Below are 22,739 nucleotides of genomic sequence, written 5' to 3'. Positions count from 1 at the left end.
CCTCCTCATCATACTTGGAAACAATATCAACACACATCTTCTTCAAATCCAGTTGATTGGAACTTCTTAATTATTGCCCTGATGGTGGCAATGGGTATTTTCAATGCTCTATCTATTTTCTTATAGCCATTTTCCATTTTGAGAAGCTCAACAACCTTTTGCCGCACCCTTAGAATTTTGCTTGTGTGTTACTTCATATTTATACCTTTCTGAAACAGGAAGTCATGGCTGAACAATTGCATGTTCCTAGTCACTCAGGTGTACTAAAAAAATTAAAAATATAAATGGGAATATGCTTCAGATATATTTTACTCATAAGAATTTCCCAGGGTGCTAATAAATGTGCCACAAATATATTTGGCAAAAATATTTGTTTTTGATAAAACTTGTTTTGTGTTTGCAATTGTTTGATATCCATTAGAGGACATATTTTTGTGAATATTTGAATGAAAAATCAAAAGGATAAACAATAAAGACATATTTTTCAAAGCCTTCTTTGCTCATATTTACCAAGGGTGCCAATATATTTGGCCACCACTGTATATCCATTCTGTTTACTTTGTAATTTGTGTTTCAGCTCTCATGCTTTGTCAGCACAATAATGATCTGTAAGGTTTACGTTTTATCCCATTTCACCAAATGGGGAATACATTTACTGTTGGTTCTGGATATAATCTGCAGCTAAGTACATTAAGCATCTGTTTGAATATGCAAATGACTGGCAGGATGTCTGCAACAAAAACTTAAAAATGCATAAGGTTTATTCTATATATATGTGTGCGCACATGCGTGAGAAGTCAGACTTGGCTCACTGAATATTCTTAGCCTTTATACCTGCCTATCTCCACATCAGAGAATGTAATCATGGCTCCCATAACAATATAAATCTACATAAAAAAATAAATATTGGGAGCATTTGAGTGTATGCACAATGCTAAGTGCAATAAATTCTAGGTGGAATGTCTCCCTGGGTTGTGTATCAAAGCACTGCAGTTGTTGTTTTCCCTGTGGTAATGCAATTGACCTTTAGTGAATTAGCCTTTTCTCTGCCAGCGATCTCTCTTTGTCTGGCCTGTATTCTGCTGTAGGAATCAAACAGGGAGAGAAAAGGACTTCTATCTTAAATGCAAATGCTTTTGCTAGGCAATTCATTTGTTCAATTCCAAAATAAGTTTACCAGATGGTGTTTATGCAATTTAAGCCCAGACAAAAGCTCCCCCCCCCCACACACTCTTTCTATTTTTTTGTTACTTGCTAAAATAAATAGGATGCAGATGTCCTTTTATAGTCTTTCAAAGTGGCACATAAAATATTATTTACAAGTGTTTTATTAGCAAGGCTAAACATGTCATTGATTAAATATTTGCTCTGTTTGAGGTAACGATTGTTTTAGCGGTGGCTTTTGTTGTGTCCAGTTATTCCGAATATTTTATTGGTCCTGTAGTGGTCCAGTGAAGTTTGGGAATACTTAGTCAGACTTTATATTCCAGTGGTCATGATACAGTGCATTTATGTAGAGTTGTAACTGTTTTGGAAAGCTACTTGTTATTTTACATGGTTATTACTATTGTTATTAATTAATTATAGTTACATTAAATGCAGTGGTGCCCCAAAAGTACTGTGAAATTTCAGCCACACTTACAAATGTATGAATGTCATGTTATAAAACAAAAAATAGACATATTTCCCACAGAGATGGGAACTTGAGGGTGAATAGACTTCATACAATACATCCACTAACACTTGGCAAGTGACCAAAAGTGACCAAATAAATTCGAGGCAACGGTGACAGCAACACTGTGATAAAAACAGTTACCTAAATACTTTTTACATTTACTGTACATTAAATTGCTAATGGTTGCTTCCCCAAAGTCACATATACAATATAACAGAAAAACGGAGAAAGAGAAAAGGAGATTGAGCAAAGGTTTGAAAGGAAAAATAAGAAAGGAGACACAGAATAGATTAAGAGAGGGAGGACATATTGTGTTGTCAGCCACAGAGTATGAAATGCCTCATCTTTGATCAAATTTGCAAAAGCTTTGTGGGGAAAAAAAAGAGCTCTTAGAAATATCGATAAACATCCATTTTTGAGCTGTGTTTAGTGGAAAAAAAGGCAATACAAATAGAAATTAATGACATCTGTCCCCTTTGCGTATGGTGGAAAGCAAGGCCCCCTCCATTTAGCCATTTATTTTTCAGTGTAAATGGCAATTTAGTCATCTCTAAATGTCACCTCCTGAAGCTGTGGAGCACTTTAGCCTTGCGTTAGTGCTTTAATACATTTTTTAAAAGTGCAGTATAGCCCATTCCATTTCTCTTATAGCCAGTTTATCAAAAATGTATTAAATTTCTAAGTGGCCTCAACCTCTGTGGACTGATAAATTCAAGTTCTGTTTCTGAACTATACACATCCACCCAGAGGATAAATGAAAACAGAAGGATGGAGCACTGTGGCTGCTTAGGGCCCACTCTTTTTATTGAAGAACATGGGCATAATGGGATGCACTATAAGGGAAAAAAAAGAAGCTTGATTTAGCAAAGCTATAGGTTTATGCGGACTAAAGGAGGAAACTCTATCTGAAACCAAGGCTTTGCCTAGATAATTTCATACAAACAATGCAATATGACTTTAATTGAATAATATTTTTCCATTCAGGGCCGTTTATCCAAACCAATGCCTGAGTTAGACCTCTGGAGGATTTCAATGTGTGCAGCAGGCAGCAGTGTTAAAGAGATTCATTCACCTCGTTAATGAAGAAAGAGGGTGTGTCTCATTAGTATGCGTCATCGGTTCTTTCATTAACCACAATCATGTAGCCTAATCATGGCCGATTCATTTTTCTAGCCCTTTATAGATTCTCTCAAATCATCCGCACAAGTGCGTCCAAGATTTTGATTGCTTGCGTATCTGGGAGTTTCATGAGTACACAACTAAAGCGCAGAGCCGCATCTGCACCAATCTGTGAACGCTTTTCACTGTAATATAAAGTATTGCCTTGAGGAAGAAGGAAAACAGAGTAAAATGATCTCAATCGGTTGCTTCAATATCACAATCATTACAGGCAGAAAATTACATCAGCGTCTCTTTTAGTGATTGAAACCAGCAGCAACATTGATTTAGCTTTCCATCATCTGGGGGCCCTATTAGCTTTTGTGTGCTTTTTAGGTTGAGTAGAGTGGATTAGAGTAGCTAATGAGCTTGCTGTGGTCAGTATCGCTGGGGCATTCGTATCATTCGGACACAGATCCGGCCCTGCAAACAGTGTTTATTCAATTATAATATAAGTAGTGGTTCAAATGAACCCAGCGCTTAAAAGCAGAACTAAATTGTAACAACTACAAAATGGTGGTATTCCAGGATCTAAGCTTGGACTTACGCTACATTAGATCAGAGAGTAGTGATTATTTCAGAAGATGCTGGCTATATAAGAGTTTGTTTGTACTTACCAAGCCTTATAGCAAAAAACAACAACTCATAACACTCAAGAGAGCTGCTCAGTAAATGTTAAAGATGAAATTTGTAATTCTGTGCAACTAGTGGCACCAAACGGAATAAATGAACACTCCACCTGTCTGAAAAAAAGATACTATAGACCCATCCCAAAGTAATGCCTTTGGTTGAGCCAACGTTGCTGTGTCAGGCATGTCAGGATGCTCAAACAAACAGCAGTGTATTGATAGCCCACAAAGTTTAAACTTTAAGGTGAAATCAACCTAAAAATGGCTTACTTACAGTAATTTCTGCATATATGGCTGGGATAGAAGAAATTATTTTAACACACAAAAAAAAAAAGAAATGTTTAAATTGTATTCAATACTAGTGAAATAAATTTTAGTACCACAAAAAAATCATTTTAATGTAAATATTAACATTATATTAAAAAATGGCATGTTGCCTTCAAGTGTTTCTCAATTAAAGTTAAAGACCTATAAAGAACATTACTAAAAAAAAATAATAATAATTAATGCATTAAAATAAGAACATTAATAGAAAAAAGAACTGTTTTCTGTTAAATGTAAAAAAAAAAAGAATAAAAACAAAATAACGGTTAACAACACATTAGAAAGCAACACGTGCATTAGGCTTCATTTACACTGCAAGGTCTGCACAGATGTGATATTTTGACACATAGCCTACCTGGTTTTTGTTGCTTGTTTGCAATCATGTAAGACATAACTGTCTGTGTTTACATTGACCACTGATAGGACGGGAATTGTGTCCATTAAGTGAATTTTACTGTTCATGCGAATAGCATAGCATTTATTACTGAGAACGCTCGTGCCTGACACTGATTATTGATTCTGCCTGCAGGTTTTATTCCTGAACATGTGGGAGAAACACAAGAAATGCACAGCCATGCACACGTGCAGCTTACAGGGAACATTGCCTCCAAACTGGTATGACTTTCTTCCATGGAACAAAAAAGAAGATCTTATCAGAATGTTAGGGACTGATAGCCTCAATCACCATTCACTTCATTGCATCTTTTTTTTTCGCAATACAATGAAATTGACAGTTAAGTGAGGGTTATTAAATGACAACAGTATTACAATCTTTGGGTGAACCAACCGTTTAACAAAAATTATAATACACTATTGGATATGAGATTCAGTTATAAAATCTAAATGGCTTGGACAATAAATAACATGGACAGCTATATTGGTATTTTGTATAATGACAATGTTTTTCAGTATCATTATACCTGGATGTAGTCGGATATAGCAGGCTGAGCCATAAATAACACAAACATGAATGAACAAGCTTGTTCCTGGTTCCACTTGGCTACAAAGGCTCTGCTGTTATTGTCAGCCCACAGGAAACATAAAGGGGGTTCTGTAATCCCTGCACCAGACAGGCCTAGATACAGCTCCAGATCCTGATAAGATTAGAGTGCTAAAGAAGGAAACCGATCACAAATTTTAGAGAATTGTGAAGGGAGCCAGCTCTGACATGTGGCACTGACTGCACTGGACGCTCAGCCCTGGCCCGGTCTCATATGGGACACGGCCCTCTCCTAATCAACAAGATAATTTTATCAGGCCTAGATGGCTGCTGGCAGTCTCTATCTGTCTCTCTCGCTCCCTTGCACATCCACACACACATCCACACAGGTGGGGCAGGTGGAGGTCATACCATACCTTGTATGATGTCTGGAGGGGGAGTAGTGGCAGAGATGGTGGTGGTGGTGGTGGTGGTGGTTGTGGGTTTAGGGGATGTGGTAGGGGCATCTAGATGAAAAAACACAATACAAAAAACATGACATACGGGGAAAATCAGGGAAAAACTAAATCAAACATGATCAAATCAACAATAATGGGAATCAGATCTGTGTGTGTTGTGTAGTATGTGTACAGACCTTTACATATGGTAAATTAGTCTATAAACTGAAGGTAATTTATCAACCATTACAACAAAACCATATATTTCTCTCTTATGAGGTAATTACACAAGTTGATTGTGGCAATAGTATTGTCATCATGTGTTCTTGTTAGTTGCAAGTAGAAATATTTACTGTTAATTTTGTGTTTCTGTGTTTGCAAAATATAATAAAATATAGTGTAACAACAATAAAAAGGAACCCAACAAAAATGAAAATGGCATGAGGGAATGATTTGAAGTGATATCACACAACACAAAAGGCAGATGAAAAATCATGTTTCAAACCTATGAAGAAAGCAAGGACACCAGAGACATGGGGAAGTTGTCACTAGGGCTATATCTCAGTAACCACTAGATTTGCTACATTTTTGAGGGGTAAACAAGTGAACAAAATAAATTGACATTAAAATAATATAATTAAACTGAAAAGTTTAACTGTGTTCTCAAGACAGGGGCTTATTTTTTAATCATTGGCCAAAATATATTATAATACATTTTTGGCCAAAACAATAGTTGGATATTTTTACGTTACCTATTCCATTTTCTGCTAATTCATGAATTGTTTTGTGTTTTCTAGTTGATTTTATGTTTAAAGCCTATAATGGGTAATTTAATGACAGGCCATTTAAAGTCATTGTGACAACAACCCCATAAAGTATGACCCTGTATCAGGACGTTTTCATAAAAGGTCAATGGAAGGAGCAGAATGGAAAGTGTAGAATAATTAATTTCACTGATGTTTAAACAAAAATTGTGAAGTCGACTAGTCTAAAAAAAAGAACTTTCAGAAAACAGTAAAAAAAAGTGTTTACGCGGCCCATTTAAAATACTTAATCTATTCAAAATCCGATGCTAAATTCCACTGAAAAATGGTATATGGTCTGCACTTATAATCACCCATTCACACACACATTCACACACCAATGACGGCAGAGCTGCAACGCAAGGTGCTAGCCTGCCATTGGGAGCAACTTCAGTGTCTTGCCCAAGGACACTTCGGCATGTGGAGTAGCGTGGGCTGGGAATCGAAACGCCAACCCTGCAATTAGTGGACAAGCTGCTCTACCACCTGAGCCACAGCCGCCCCAGAAAAGGAAATGTATCTGTGACGTGCTTACCTTGCATTGTGATCATTATACATTTAAAAATAGAACATGACACGCACTAACTGAAATCAACATTATTTAACAGGCATATTTATTGAAAACAATTGAATGAATAGTTCAGGGCCAATAGAGGAGCCCAGCCTGTTCTAAACAGAATTTACCAAGTAAAAGTTACTTAAAATATTAAAACAGTCTGGGAAGTTTTCAAAAATTTTAAAGGTAGGCTAGGCCAAATCCATGAGAGAATAAATATGTGCTGAAAAGTCATGCAGTCGTGCAATCAAGTTAGCAATTGATCTAATATGGTGAAAAATGTTAACCAATAACAGTTACAATGTAAAAAAAATACAAAATAGCTATAGTTATAAAAAAACAGACCTGTGATGTAGCCTACAATAAACATAACACAGAACAAAAGATAGTTTAAACCATTAAGCAGTCGGCACCTTGTTGAAAATAGCCTTCTTAATCAGCAGATTAAAAAAATGTCATACCTAGCCTAAAACAGTCAGTTTATAGGCTACTTGCTCAAAAGCATATCTTTTTTGATGAGCAAAATTAACACGTTGACGTGGTCACCTGAGGTGGTAATGCTGCGCTCGAAAAAGCCTGCACAATGGAAAAATAACATACAAGCACACAGATTTAAAGAAGACACAATTGTGAAAACATCCATAAACTTTCAAACGTTTGGAAATCTGATTCCCGCACCACCACCGAAGTGATCTCATAACTACTTTGCTGAGTTTACTTGTCTAGTGAGAGGACATTTTCCTGCATGCCGCGAGTCAGAGAGGGATGAAGCATGCACAGCCTGAGGTGAAATGAAACTTTGTATCGTCTCCAGATATTCTCTTTTTTAAATAATATTTGTATTATTAATTCTATTTAAAATATGTAACCTTAACAGTAATTGAAGCACAGCCTCTGTAATAATATAAAGCCAAACGTAAATGTGTAAATATGTTGATCAGTTTAATGGGGGGAAATATTAACAGACTAGTAATTCAAATGCCGACTAGCAGCATCAGAACCGTTTAGTCGACTAGTCTCGCACATCCCTAGTCAATGTGTATTCAAAGAACAGTCTTTTTTCTTGGGCAAAAAAAAAAAAAAGAAATATTTAGTAGCTTTTGGTTGCCAAGACTTGACTTTCAAAAACAAACCTTCGTAAATTCACTGGAGTACAAATTGTGACAACAAGGCCAAGACTCCAGTATTTTCCATGCCAACAAATGACCATAGCAATGCCATACTGAAGGGGTACTTGGCATACATTCTCCAGATTGTTTTTTAGCATTTTCACACTTCATTAGCTGCTCTCCCTTTTATCTACTATCGTTGTTTATGATTTTGCAATTTGCAGTGCGGAGTCCTGGACGCAGAACTGATAGGAACCTGAGCCCGAGCTGGCCATGACAAGCTTAGCATGTTTGATGTCAGCGAGTTAACCCAGCATGAGTGTTAGCCAGTAAGAGGCATGGGGTGATCAGGATTTTTCACAGAGAGACAAACAGGCAAACATTAATAAAATGAAAAGAATGGGAAAGGAGGGTGTGCGGGCATGAGGTGGAGAGGGTGAAAGCGATGTTTCTCGTGAGATAACAGGCGTGAAAAGTGATGCGGCCCACGCTACTGTTTGCCCACCGCGTCCAGACAGATACCACTGTGTTAACATCTGTGGTGGGGGAAATTGGCCGACTCTCTCCCCTCCCCGCTTTGCTGTTTGCACTCTATCAAAAGAGCTCGGTGGGAGCCCAGAAACACTTCCACTCTCTAATGATAAACATTTAGCAGGATGAAGAATAGGCAGAGAGAGAGAGACTGCCTCCATCTCCTCTGCTGATACACAGAGATCAGTCAGAAAATGGAAGCTACATTTTGCATGTCACACTCTGGCATTATAAGGCTTTCCTATTGCCCTATGTATATGATCAGAACGAGTGACTAATGATCAAACAGTGCATATCCAAGTTAATGAAATATAAGTTTTAGAAATGCGATCGCGATAAAATTTTTACGAAAAACATTAATATTTCACGGTGGTGGAAAAAGATTGCAAGATACAACGCTTCCACAAGCATTTAATTAATCCATAATAACCATAAACAACAACACATTTTGTAAATAAATAAAACTTTTCCGCTTTTACATGTCTGGCTTCATTACTACTCTATTTACTCTCTAAACACTGTACTGTCTGTAACACCGCACCAATGCCATAATGTCCATGTCGTGACCAATGTGGTGGTTTGTATTTATAGTTCTGCGTTGGTATGTCTGCATTATTCTGTGAGTACACAGTATGTTGAGAGAAAATGTCTTCATTTCTAAATAAATATATATATATATATATATATATATATATATACATATATATACATTTCATAAAAAAAGAAATCCAACAATTAGATTATGCGTAGATTTAAAAGTTTTATTAAATTGTTTTCACCTTAAATACGAGTTTTTAGGAGATTTAGGTTCATATTATTTATTATACATGTTTTCTGCAATGAAGAGTGAAAATTAATTAGGCACATACTTTAAGATCTTGAAGTGCTTAAATAATAATAAATATTTTGTCATACTTTGACTCTCCATGCTGAATAAAAAAAAAATTAAAAAAATCAACAAACTAATAACTACTCCATTCACAAACACACAATGTCACACATATAGGCAATGTAACCATATTGTAACAGCTGCTTTTTATTTTACTGATACATTAAACAAACAAAAGGTCAAAAAATACAGATCGGAAAGGTTTCGAGTAGAATACTCAATAAATATTGTATATCAAGTAAAACCCCTTAGAAAAAAGCACAGAGTTTGTAATCTGTAAACAGATGTGTCTTTTTGTTGCATATTCACTTGTAACTTCATGAAAAACTAACAGTATATAAAACAGCAGATGCTCCTAATAAAAAACTAGCACAAATACAATGTGATACGATTTATAGATGATTAAAATCTTTGAGAAAATGCAAAGGTACATCATATATCCTTTTTTTTATTATTCTGAGGGATATAGCCTGGTTACAGAGTGGACCAATGCCAGCTGTTGTGGTCTGCTTTGGTGTGGTGCATGGTCAGAGATTATTTTATACTGAGATATCAACCTCAACGGCTTTATCATAGGAGAGAGCATAACTGCCATATTGGATTATGTGAGTCTAAGCCAATCATACACTCACTGCAGATATGTGTGAGGAGCTTCAGTTAATGTTCACATCAACCATCAGAATGGGGGAAAACATTTAATCTCAGTGATTTCTACCATAAGTTCTGTGGACAGAAATGCATTGTTGATGAGAAATCAACTGAGAATGGACAGACTGGTTTGAGCTGACAGAAAGGCTACAGTAACTCAGATAACCACTCAGTACAATTGTAGTGAGCAGAATAGCACCTCAGAATGCACAAAACATCAAAACTTGAGGTGGATGGGCTACAACAGCAGATGACCATATTGGGCACTTTATTAGGACCACAATGTACCTCAAAGTTCTCGGTAAGTGTATAATGGCCCTGATGTCAATGAACCATGTTCAGAGTGTTACAACAGTAAATCACCATTTGCAGACACCATTCAAATGAATGGGTTGAGTCATAAACTGACACCTACCTGTCATAAAATTGTCTGTGACTTCTCTTATAAAACAGCAATTTTATCGTAGTAATCGCCACAAATAATTTACTCCAAAAGGATTGTTTAGTGTAAAACATGTTGATGATTAGCAGACAGGTGGCCAATTCATTAAGTGATGAGCTGTTTCCTCAAAAAAGCAGTTTATTCAGCATACTGAAGCGTCTCCTCCATAGACATACATAAAAAAAAATAACAGCCCCTGGTCTCATCGTCACTGCTTTATGCTTTGTTTTGCTAACCTTGTAGGTTCCCCGGTAGAAGGGTTCTGGCGTGGTAACATTTTTGGAGAGGTGTATATCAGCCTATGCCATAGCTTAAATTGCTTAGGAGGAAAGCGTCTGCTTAAATGATGAAATGTAAATGTAAGCATTAGAGATGATAATTTTTATTGAAACCAATTAAACAATAAGCCAGTATAAACTTTAAAAATGAAGATGCTCTTATAAGAAATAATTAAATATTATACTTACATACTTCTTGCACCCTGCCCATCATTAAGGGACAGGAGAGGATGTGAATGCTTTATTGCACTTTCTGAGGGAAAAGGCAATTTCAATGATTTGAATGTTTGGCATGCCAATAAAATACCTTAATGTATAAGAAGTTGTCAGAGGTAAGTTGTAACCTGTCTCAAACTACAGTGATTCACGAGGCAATTGTAGCTAGGTAAAAATAAATTCTTCTAGACATCATTCAGAAATTCACAGCCATGTTGATTTCTCTTGCCAAAAATGAAGAAATGTTTGCATACTGATGTCAGGAAGTAGACTGAGTGAACCTGTTAGCCTGAATTATAAAAAGGGTCCTTTAAACACAATCATAGTATGAGAAACGTCAATAGTCTTTTTGTGTTAAAAAGTCAAAATGGGGTGTGCGTTATGATCAAAATCTTATAGCACAGAGTATATTTTGAAAATCAAGGTAACGGTGCATATCACCATTTAAAAAAAATTTTGGTGGATAATTCAGTTCATTTTAGATAAAAGTATATTTTTTTATGATTATTTAATTTTTATATTTGGAAGTTGATATCTGTGCCTAAACAGCTGCTTCAAATTATATGAGTTAACACTTCAGTTAAAAGAAATACCAAAACACTATGAAAAAGTGATATATTCTAAATTCTGATTGGATGAGACGCTGCCATTATAATCAATGAAGCTGTCTACAATCTGAGTTCATATATTTTTTTTCTACATCGCAAATACATCAAGATATAAATGGTACATAATCCATTTATAATCCACAACATAATCTCAGCCCTATGTCAGAATATTGCAATATGCTTGTTCATCCTTAATATCTTCTCGACTGAACAAATTTTTTGTGGAAAAAGAAACAGCTGACCAAGAAGTCTCAGCGAGCAGTCAAGCGTGGAAAATATAGCCTAATGAAGAGCTATATAGCTACTAGTACTACTAGTAGCATATTTGAACAATATCCACTCTATATTGGCATGAAATCATTTGTGATGAGCTTTTGAAACACACAGCTGTGGATAAATATATGTTTAAAAAAACCTCTGGATGTGGCACTGTGTGGTTAAATCCAACCTCCGACTCAGTGGAGGGCCAACTTTATTGGCTCTACTCTGTTATGAACTGTGAATGCCCAACAGATGTTTGAGATCACCAGTGTCAATAGCTCATTAAAAATTTGGCAGCCTGGATCTATAGCACACCACGTTTCGAAACAGACTGTTTTTGGAGGACCTCTTTTTAGAATGTAAACCAGTACCTCAGTGTATCAGGAGTTTTGAGCTTATTGACTTTCACAGCACATATCTGCCATGTCATCCCAGCATGTGATTGTCATGGCACATTATGAATCATGGCAACAAGCTGGGGCATGTGTGTGTAGCAGGCTCATTAAACCTGGGCCACTGCAAAATACTGCCGGTTTCATAAATTTCCCAGACACACAAAGGCTAACGATAGGATGGGAACCCATATTTTACACTCTCTCTCTCTCTCTCTCTCTCTCTCTCTCTCTCTCTCTCTCTCTCTCTCTCTATGTCTCTCTCTATGTCTCTCTCACTGAACCACTTGCTAAAAGGGCACATCTCCCAAAAGAAATACAGACCAATGCATGAGTGGCTCCAAAGTCTTAAAGAGGAATGGAAGGGTATCAGGAGAGCGAGGTACATACAAGGAAGAGAGTAGATGAGTGCTTTAATCGGCATGATACATCCTGGCATGTCCTGGGATTCTTAACAGATAACAGTCATTCAGGAACGACAGAGAGAGGGAAAAACACACATGAGTAATAGTGTGATTAGCAAAGGGGGCTGGGGCTGTTGATTTGCCCATGAGCAACCTTCTGACATCAGGCGGCTTTGCGTGTTTGTTCATTTTAACTTGCTGTAGCAAAACTAACAACAAGGAGGGAGGGAGCTCAATCCATTTATTGCAATGCATATGGTACTTTGGGGCCATACGGGATGTGGGGAAACCACATTTTTGCTCCTTTTGTACACAAGCATAAACACAGACAGACTAACCTTGGAAAATAACCTGTTGGGATCTGTGTTTCCTGACTTGGTAAAAATGTTCTAGGGCTGGGCAAGGTCAGAAATTCAGGGGACTCTGGGCAAAAATGCCACCAAAAGTGACAAAAATGACCCTGAAATTCAAAATGTGACTTTTATTTTAAATTTTTTAACATCATGGTCCGTATTCAAATTTTTGGTGAAAGATTTTTATCTTACCACTAGGAGTTCTCTGCAGGGTTCCTAGCTAGGAGTTTTTGCTTAAAACCTATTCACAAAACTGCTAAGAGCAAGTTTTAGAAAGGAAATCTTAAGATAATAGTAAGGCAGAGTTGACCTCCTTGCTATGGATGAAGTAATGTTTTATTAACATGCTCTTTAAAATCACCCTCAGTTATTGGTAAACAGGAAACTGCTTTTTGTCCGCAAAGATAGACAACAATACATACAGTATATACAGAATATAGATGGATGGATGAACAGATAGATAAAATACGCAATGAATTGTCAGACGATGTGCGGTCTGGAGAGGACATACTGTATATAGATATATTATTCTACTGATGGATGACAGAAATTCCCAATTCATCCATGCTACTCAGTTTAATTTTGATGTGGCCAGGCAGCCGAGAGTTGTCAAAACCTTTATCTCCGGTGTAATTGGGTTGTTTCAGGTTGTGGGAGAGGTAACTGCATCTCTAACTAAGTTTACAATAATAAAAACACCCTTGCAATTTAGGCGATACATTTTTTAAAGGTCAATGTCAGCATTATAATATTTATAGTATTATATAACTAAAATACATAGACAGATGTGATTCAGGCGATACCTTTTTAAACAGTCAATGTAATAATAATATTCTAATACATCGTTTTTACTGTGGATTGATGGCAGCAGCCATGCTTCGGATGATATGTGAGTCACTCTTAAGGATTTATAAGTCATCAGGATGACATCTAAGCCGACGTGGGTTTAGGAGCTACTTTTTGTGTTAAAATGCTTCATGAATTACTCTTAGATAAAAATGTTATGAGTCCTTAAATTAGGAGTGACATGCCCCTAATTTTTAAAAGTTGCTCTTAAATTTCCACGATTGTAGCTACATTTAGCCTTAAGATGTTTTGTGAAAACAGGCCCTGATATACACAATAGTTTGATCAATACAGTGTACAACATGCATTATGAATGTAACATGTAGCAAGTTCACTAATACTGCTACTACATGTTTACAAAGCTTAAAAAGTTAATATAATGAAACAGAGACAGAGATGACAACATATCTCCTTATATTCCTAATCATATAAGTATTATTTAACATTAGGGTTATTTAACATATCAGAATTTTTGTTTAGGTTAGGTTACACAGACATTATTTATTTTCATTTATTTCATTGTCTTAATATACATGGACATACCTGAGATAGGGACCATATAAGTGATAGAAGTGGCATATTTGCCCTAGTAAAGTAATTAAATTAGTATAAAATCCCCCTTCATAAATTGTATGTTCATTCTCTCTTTAGAATCAATGAGCAAGAGAGGTGAATGAATGGCATATAATAACAATAGGTAAACTCAAATCTGACTTTGGCAGCACCGCTACAGCGAACGACTCCAATGAAAGCCTAATGAAGGTAGGGCATAGGGTTGGCCCTTGTTAATGACTCTAGCAGACAGAATAAAATGGGTGTGGATGGAAGAGACTCTTCTGCCTCTGAGACATGGTGAGTACTTACAAACTGCACCCATACAATTTGTCAGTTGAAACATGAGATTGATAAGACTCTTCTTAAATATGATGAAGCAACTCAAAGAGTCCTACAAAACATGCAACAATGCATATTCAAAAATAAGAATGTAGACTGTGATTTACTGAGAGAATTGTGTAATCATATAACTATAGTACATTTCATGTTTGTATTGACAGTTTGCTTTCTTTGTACACAGTATTACATACTAATTGCTACAATTAGGGGAACAGGTGATTTTTTTTATTTTAAGCACAAAACAGTGAAGGAATAGACATTTAATTCATTTTGACTGGTCGAGTACTCTGGGATAGGGGGCAATGAAGCGAGTTCTGTCTACAATTTATTTTATTATTGTTGGCCTATATGCATCTGTCAGATTGGTATCTTTGTTCATTCTTTGCATCTAGCTGTTTTTCCACCAGCTTACATCAAGTAGTTTCAATTTAAAATTGCATAAAAAAAAATAAAAATAAATATTTGTCAACAAATCCTATCTCAAGACCACTGCATTTTGTTTCATGCCATCAGGTGTGCTATGACAAAATGCTGCAACTCAATATTAAAAATACATATTTTTGAAGGACTGAAAAAGTCTTGCAATTATTATTATATTTTAATGATTGAACAATCAAAGTGATTATACCAGTGATTAGGGCTGGCGGGTGTGGTGATTTACACCATATCATGGCGACAGTATAAAGTGTCAACCAGTAGAGATTTTTCTATACCATGTACTGTATATCGCAGTATTTAAATATCAGTGTGTGCAACATTTCAACTGGCTGCACGTGAGACTGAGAGAGATGAATAAACATGGAGAAAGATTAACACACAGAATGTTTGAAAAGGCATGTTAAGAAAATGATGTGCTAATTCTGTTTTTCGTGCTTTGGAACTGACCTTCAGCTATAATCCCCGCTGCCCATAGTTACTGTTGCAGATGCTGTCTAGCTTTTCTACGGTATCTGTTCTCCCGTAAGCACAGAGAGAGAAGTGAGATTTGCAACTGTGCATTTATATCTTCAATATAGTAGTTGCCAATAAAGGTTTAAATGGAAGGCTAAATCCGAATAAAATATCAGAATAAAATCTAACAAAATGTACAACTAAAAGGAGAGAAGACTCATTTTTTCTATTTTGTTTTTTTTTTACAAAATAATATATTTAATAATTGGTTATTTATTGATAAAGTTTTGCAAAAGGCATGATAGGTCTACCATTAAGCTACTTTGGACAATGTTTTAAATCAAAAGTAAAACATTTTTATTTTATCAGAAATTTTTAATCACTTAAAGTGTATAACGTCATATATATTGTTTTTGACCACAAATGTAAAGAATTGTGCTATATCAATTTTTGCTCGTATCACCCACTCCTACAAAATGGTTATTTAATATATATATAATTCCCTTTCTTGTTGACTTTCCAGAAAGAAAGACCTATACATATACCATTACCGTGATTTAGATGTTTGGTCATATTGCCCACCCCTACTAGTGATGCAACTCTGCAACTGAGTCAACTATAAGATAACAGTCAACTCATTCACATGAAGTACTTATTAATATTCATGAAACATAATTCCTTAAAACATAAACAAACAATCATATAACTCATAACTAAATGTGAATGACAGCTCTGATGCTCTAGTTTGAGCTTAGATACGATAGCCTACATGTCATTTGCAATGCATTCTTTCATCTTCAGATGTCCAGAAGGAAGGTTTTACATTGCCGACACTATTAAAGGCACATTTGCATGTTTGAATTTACAACTGACTGGATTCTTGAATAGCGGGCTGCAGAAAGTGTTTGACAGCAACCAAATTGATCAGAGCAATCTGAAATTTAAATGTGCAAATCACCAATACAATGAATTGCAAGGGGAACATTGATGGGGCAAATTGAATGAAAGTGAGCAAGGCCTTAAAAATGGAAGGAAAATGTGGAGAGATGTGATTTGCAGCTCCATTATTATAACAGCCGTGGCAGCACTGCAGAGCTGGTAGTTTTTTTCGTTTCCAACATATGTTGAGATTGCTGGACCGAGGATGGATCTTTCTGAGTTACATGCACTGCTAGGATGACTGCTGTTCTCCCGTACGGTTCTTTTTGTGTTACACATGTTGTTGGATATACGGGACAATTAGTTACTTCAAACAGTCTGAGTCTTGTCACAAAACGAGGCTGTTTATCATTCACCAAACAATTTGTTTTCCACAAGCTGTGTTGTTGAATCCACACTGATTTAGGTTGAGGATTGGGGATTCAGGTTTACACTAAAACAAATATATGTTTATGCTTGCCATTTACACAACCACATGAGATTCGCCCGTAGAAAGCACTTCGGAGCCCGTTCAAAATTTTGCAGTGCCACTCACATAATTTCTCATTAAATTAGACTCAAATCATTATCAAAGGAAATAGATTATTTACTTTAGCCATGACATGATGATACATTATGTATATGTACCTTTTATAGCCTAGACAATGTATTGTCAGTTACAAGTATGTTTTTTTGTGGTTTGAAAGCTCAAATGAAGCCTACTCAAGGTTACATACAGAGAAATTGCATAATAAATTAGTTTTATCATTTGTAATTGTTCAGTTTGCGCAGCTGCACCGGTTTCATTCACAAACCAGTAAAATTATCAATGTCACTTCAGTTCAGTTCAGTCTTAAAGAAGTACAAAAAACCTTTGTAACTTTTGTGTGTACGGTGACTAGACTAACAACTTTGAACTGCCATCAGCACTGCATCTACGCATCCTGTGTCCAATACCTGTGGCTTGTGCAACCGGCTTAAGGAATTCCATTTTGGTCATTACTCAGTTTTGACAAAATGTTTAGTTACTGTGTATTGTCTTTGCATGGTAGCACAGTACAATGTTTTACTATAAACATATAATACAATGTGCCAGGTGCCACATAATAAAGCAACTAGTGATGAGCTATCTTTTCCAAGTAAACTTTTTTGTCCTAACCAGCTGCGACCACAATAAGTGACAGGATTTTGTTGGTTGCTTAGTTTCTATACCTACGGCATTGCTTTGGTTAGCCACACCCAATGTGAACACCTCTCTATGGGTGCAACACATTCTTGACCAACAATGGGTGAATGAAAATATGAGATGTATGTGTTTGGGTTCAGAATTGAGGTAAACACAGTAAAGGAAGTGTATTGCCGTGATCGATTTCTGCCGGTAGGCTGTGAGATACCAGAGGAAAGCCCTCTAAGCATGGAGGAATTGTTATGGAGAGGAAACGAGAGCGAGGGTGACAGGCAGAGGAGGAGTGCGCAATATTAAAGGCCAGGGCTGTGGAGGCAAAGGAAGTCTTTATTAGGTTAGAGGCACTCTGTAAACTTGTTACAGGCCGGTGTGTTAGATCTCATTCTCCCGCTGGGGCATGCTGGGATGGGGGCCCTGGATATGTGTCTCAGGGAATGTATTTTTTCCCCATAACCAGTTTAGTGCCAGCCACTCTCCAAGTGTTCTCCATCACTTAGCTTCACAACAGTTGGGGAACAAATGCATTAGAGAAAAATTGCCTCTGCAGTACATCTGTTCTGGCTGTCTATTGAGGAGGCAGGAAGCTCTTCCACCAAAAACCAAGGATTTGAGATAAACATTAATGTTCTGAATTCTGAACTTTATGGAACTAATTTTTTTAAATAATTTTAACAGAATAAGACTGTAAAAATACTACAGTAAATACATATGAACTGGTTAACTGTAAGTTACCTTACAATATATGGTGAAAATTGTATAAGATTGAATATAATAGTTTACAGAAAAATGTAAAGCCATATGGGTTTTTACGACGAGAGGGCGGGCAAGTGATTACATAATTTTTGGGTTAACTTTAAACATGCCAATACATGTAATGTTACTCTAAAATACTGTAAACATTGTGTTGCTGAAAGTCAAGAGTATAATCTACCATATAATTTAAGGAAGAAATCTGTATTTAATTTATATAAAGCTATATCATAATATTTGCCACCTGTATTATTATAGTGGTTATCAGCAGGCCCAGTGCTATGATTTCCAAGCCACATATACAGTGCATCCGGAAAGTATTCACAGCGCTTCCCTTTTTCCACATTTGTTATGTTACAGCCTTATTCCAAAATTGATTAAATTAATTATTTTCATCAATATTCTACTAACAATACCCCATAATGACAACGTGAAAGAAGTTTGTTTGAAATCTTTGCAAATGTATAAAAAAATTAAAAAAGTACATAAGTATTCACAGCCTTTGCCATGACACTCAAAATTGAGCTCAGGTGCATCCTGTTTCCACTGATAATCCTTGAGATGTTTCTACAACTTGATTGGAGTCCACCTGTGGTAAATTCAGTTGATTGGACATGATTTGGAAAGGCACACACCTGTCTATATAAGGTCCCACTGTTAACAATGCATGTCAGAGCACAAACCAAGCCATGAAGTCCAAGGAATTCTCTGTAGAATTCTCATGATTGTATCAAGGCACAGATATGGGGAAGGGTACAGAAACATTTATGCAGCATTGAAGGTCCCAATGAGCACAGTGGCCTCCATCATCCATAAATGGAAGAAGTTTGGAACCACCAGGACTCTTCCTAGAGCTGGCCGTCCGGCCAAACTGAGCGATCGAGGGAGAGTCAGGGAGGTGACCAAGAACCCGATTGTCACTCTGACAGAGCTCCAGCATTTCTCTGTGGATAGAGGAGAAACTTCCAGAAGAACAACCATCTCTGCATCACTCCACCAAGCAGGCCTGTATGGTAGAGTGGCCAGACAGAAGCCACTCCTCAGTAAAAGGCATATGACAGCCTGCATGGAGTTTTCCAAAAGGCACCTGAAGGACTCTCAGACCATGAGAAACAAAATTCTCTGGTCTGATGAAATATTGAACTCTTTGGCCTGACTGGCAAGCCTCATGCCTGGAGGAAACCAGGCACCGCTCACCTGGCCAATACCATCCCTACAGTGAAGCATGGTAGTGGCATCATCATGCTGTGGGGATGTTTTTCAGCGGCAGGTACTGGGAGACTAGTCAGGATCGAGGGAAAGATGAATGCAACAATGTACAGAGACATCCTTGATGAAAACTTGCTCCAGAGCACTCTGGACCTCAGACTGGTGCGAAGGTTCATCTTCCAACAGGACAACGACCCTAAGAACACAGTCAAGATAACAAAGGAGTAGCTACAGGACAACTGTGTGAATGTACTTTAGTGGCCCAGCCAGAGCCGAGACTTGAACCCGATTGAACATCTCTGGAGAGATCTGAAAATGGCTGTGCACCAACGTTCCCCATCCAACCTGATGGATCTTGAGAGGTCCTGCCCAGAAGAATGGGAGAAACTGCCCAAAAATATGTGTGCCAAGCTTGTAGCATCATACACCAAAAGACTTGAGGCTGTAATTGGTTCCAAAGGTGCTTCAACAAAGTAGTGAGCAAAGGCTGTGAATATTTATGTACATGTAATTTTTACATGATGCTAGATTAAATGTTGACAGACCAGCCCTGCAGCCCCCTTTCTGCATTAGCAATTCTAATGTCAGACAAGATATGTGGTTGAATCACTGTAGATATTAAAAGTAGCATCAAACATCCTGATAGATTCTGTTACAATCATTGCTGTTTTTAATAGGGGAGGGATTTGAGCTCTCCGAGCAACATACGTGGCTGTGTCACTCTCTCTTCTATTCTGTTGGTTCAAATCTCATAAAATTCTCGTGGAATGACTGCCAAGCTGCTCATGGGAGAGACGTGTGAAAAGCCTGTCGCAATTACTGCCACATTTGCACATCGTGCTGGGGCAACTTTTTGGAACATGCACAATCAGGATGAAGCCAAGTTTCTGTGGCGACTCACCGACAACACACAATGTTGAAGAGCTTGAGCGATGGGTTCCCACACACACAAAGTTTGGCTTCTGCCTTTCTTCTTTAATGCTTATTCACACTAATGGTATAAAAAAAAAAAAAATGGTTTTGAATGATTAAGATGATTTAAGACTGGTTCACACAGACAAATTTTGGTAATCGTAAAATATTTTGTTGATCACAAGACAAAATAGGAAGTCTTTGATCATTTATGAACAACAGATGATTGTATTTGTGATTAATCTAAACTTTTGAAAAAGTGCCAATGGTGTCCGAAATTTTGGGTCACAATCCTGCAGTTTGACTGCTCGTATGACGCCGATCATTATGAAAAAACAATACTAGACACTCCTTTTCCTTTCCAGCAAAAACATTGGTGATATTGGCAAAAGGGCTTGCATGAATTTATGTGGTACCAATTTAATTTTGCATCAGAACTTGGTGCATGGCCAGTCAATGCTGTCAATCATGACGAAAGTTCTCAGATGTGTGTCGTACTGTCTGACGCTGTAGTTACACAGTTTTCCTTGGCTTTTACCCAAGATCTCACTGAGCACATATCATACAATCGACTAACAACAATTGTTAAAGGACAATAAATAAATAAATATACAGAAACATTAAGATGCTCTCTATCAGATGGTCTTTTGCAAGTTTGCCTCCCTTACTACTGGGACAGTTGTGCATTATAAATTGTTCTATCTATTCAGTCATAAAACCTCATTACAGCACACATCCATTTTTTTTAAGAGCTTTGAGTCCATGGTTACACTGTTAAAATGGAGAACAGCAATTTCAAAACAGGCTTAGTGCACCAAACCATATTAGAAGTAAATTCCAAGAGGAAAATTGTCAGATTAAAACGTGCCCTAAAGGAAAGAAAATGTCATTGAGATCAATGTTATTGACCCATATGGAGCAGTGAATTGGGTGAATAAGGGAGGGAGAAAGAGCAAGAGAGAGAGAGAACTGCATGGCCACTTTGAACTTACCGTACACATATAGAATGTAGTCATCATACGATTCGCCCACTGAGTTGGAAGCCACACATCGGTAAGTGCCGTTGTAGGACTTGTTGAGGTTCTCAATGAAGAGATCTGAGCCAGTGATGACTGCGTGTAAGGGCACGTCATCATCCACCTTGACCCAATTCACCTGTCGAGGCCTGAATGAAGAGACAGAATAGAAATGGCTATGGTGTAGTATTAGATAGACAGAGTTTTGACAGTCAATATAAAGACAATTTCACATTCAGGGGCCAGTTAGCACCTGCTGGTAGATGCTGTAACTGTACCATACTGGGGCAAAAGGCATTTTCTCCATTGATGGCCATTCAATAGTATCTGTTTATTTGGACAAACTACATTTTTGTTCAAGCAACATATAACTCGCAAATATTGAATATTATATTAGATGTTCCCCTTCTGTTACTCACACAACATTGTGTTGAGTACATGTAGTGACACTAGGGGTAACCCTTGAGAGCCCCAGACACCTCTGATCTTTGAGAAAAGGCCAATGGGAATTGGCAAGTGTATTTTGCATGCCACTCCCCCGGATATACAGGTATAAAAGGAGCTGGAATGCAACCATTCATTCAGATTTTTTCTTCGGAGCCGAGCGTTTGTGTTCAGCGAGCTGAATTATTCTGCAGATTGTCAGGTACGAACAGGTAAGTTCAGGGAAAGCTGTCCGGGTGTACCGCTTGCACATTGTGCATAGTACCGCTTTCCCCTCCTTTGAGGTGAAGACATGCACATTTTCTTCGCATTCACAAAGGCGTGGACTCTGGATGTCCTTCCTCCTTAGCCCTGTGGCTGGCAAATATTCGGAGAAACTCGCTGCCAGCCCAGTCTGTGAGCTAACTAGGCCCTGTACTTGGGTAGGTGGTCCACATGCGCTGGTTACCCCATTGGTATCCCTGTGTGTTGTAATTTCCATAAAGTGGTTTCCCTGTTGGTAAACTGCGTCTTCCTGGTCACCATGTCTGTAGAAACTCCTCCCCCCTCAGGTAGGACCTACCATGGGACCTCTCCACATGAGATGCTTCTGACAGGGTTCGGTATGACCATGTGATGTATTTTCACTCAAATGCTCCTCAGCACAAAACCTGAATGAGTGGTTGCATTCCAGCTCCTTTTATACCCGTATGTCCAGGGGAGTGGTATGCAAATTCCACTCGCCAATTCCCATTGTCCTTTTCTTAAAGATCAGAGGTGTCTTGGGCTCCTAAGGGTGACCCCTAGTGTTACTACAATGACACAACAGGTTACAACAGAATCCGAGACGTTTTGCACCAGCCCAGCACATGCCATTTGAGGTACATTGGAATGCTAACGGCTAGTTTTATCCCTGCTTCTTCCAACATCCAGCTAAAGGCATGGGTGGATATTGGGTGCATGTAAAACCAACACAAAACAAATTGCCTTTTCAAAGCCGCACTTTATATTCTAGGAGAGTGAAGTTAAAAATAAACTTGA

At 37.5% G+C, this 22,739-nt stretch overlaps 1 protein-coding gene across 4 annotated transcripts in view; it reads right to left on the bottom strand.

Moving 5' to 3' along the window:
- The window catches only part of LOC127627449 (cell adhesion molecule 1-like), a 479,283-nt gene that overhangs the window by 29,121 nt on the left and 427,423 nt on the right, over positions 1-22,739 (bottom strand). For all 4 annotated transcript variants that reach the window (XM_052103833.1, XM_052103830.1, XM_052103831.1 and 1 more), the window contains 2 exons: positions 21,252-21,424; positions 5,143-5,232 (listed from right to left, as the gene is read on the bottom strand). In XM_052103833.1, the coding sequence (XP_051959793.1) occupies positions 5,143-5,232; positions 21,252-21,424 (263 nt within the window). The remainder of the gene's footprint in view (positions 1-5,142; positions 5,233-21,251; positions 21,425-22,739) is intronic.

This window comes from Xyrauchen texanus, chromosome 34 (assembly GCF_025860055.1).
Source record: "Xyrauchen texanus isolate HMW12.3.18 chromosome 34, RBS_HiC_50CHRs, whole genome shotgun sequence".
Lineage (NCBI taxonomy): Eukaryota > Metazoa > Chordata > Actinopteri > Cypriniformes > Catostomidae > Xyrauchen > Xyrauchen texanus.
The sequence above is the reverse complement of the archived record's forward strand: the minus strand, read 5'-3'. Positions and strand labels throughout refer to the sequence as shown.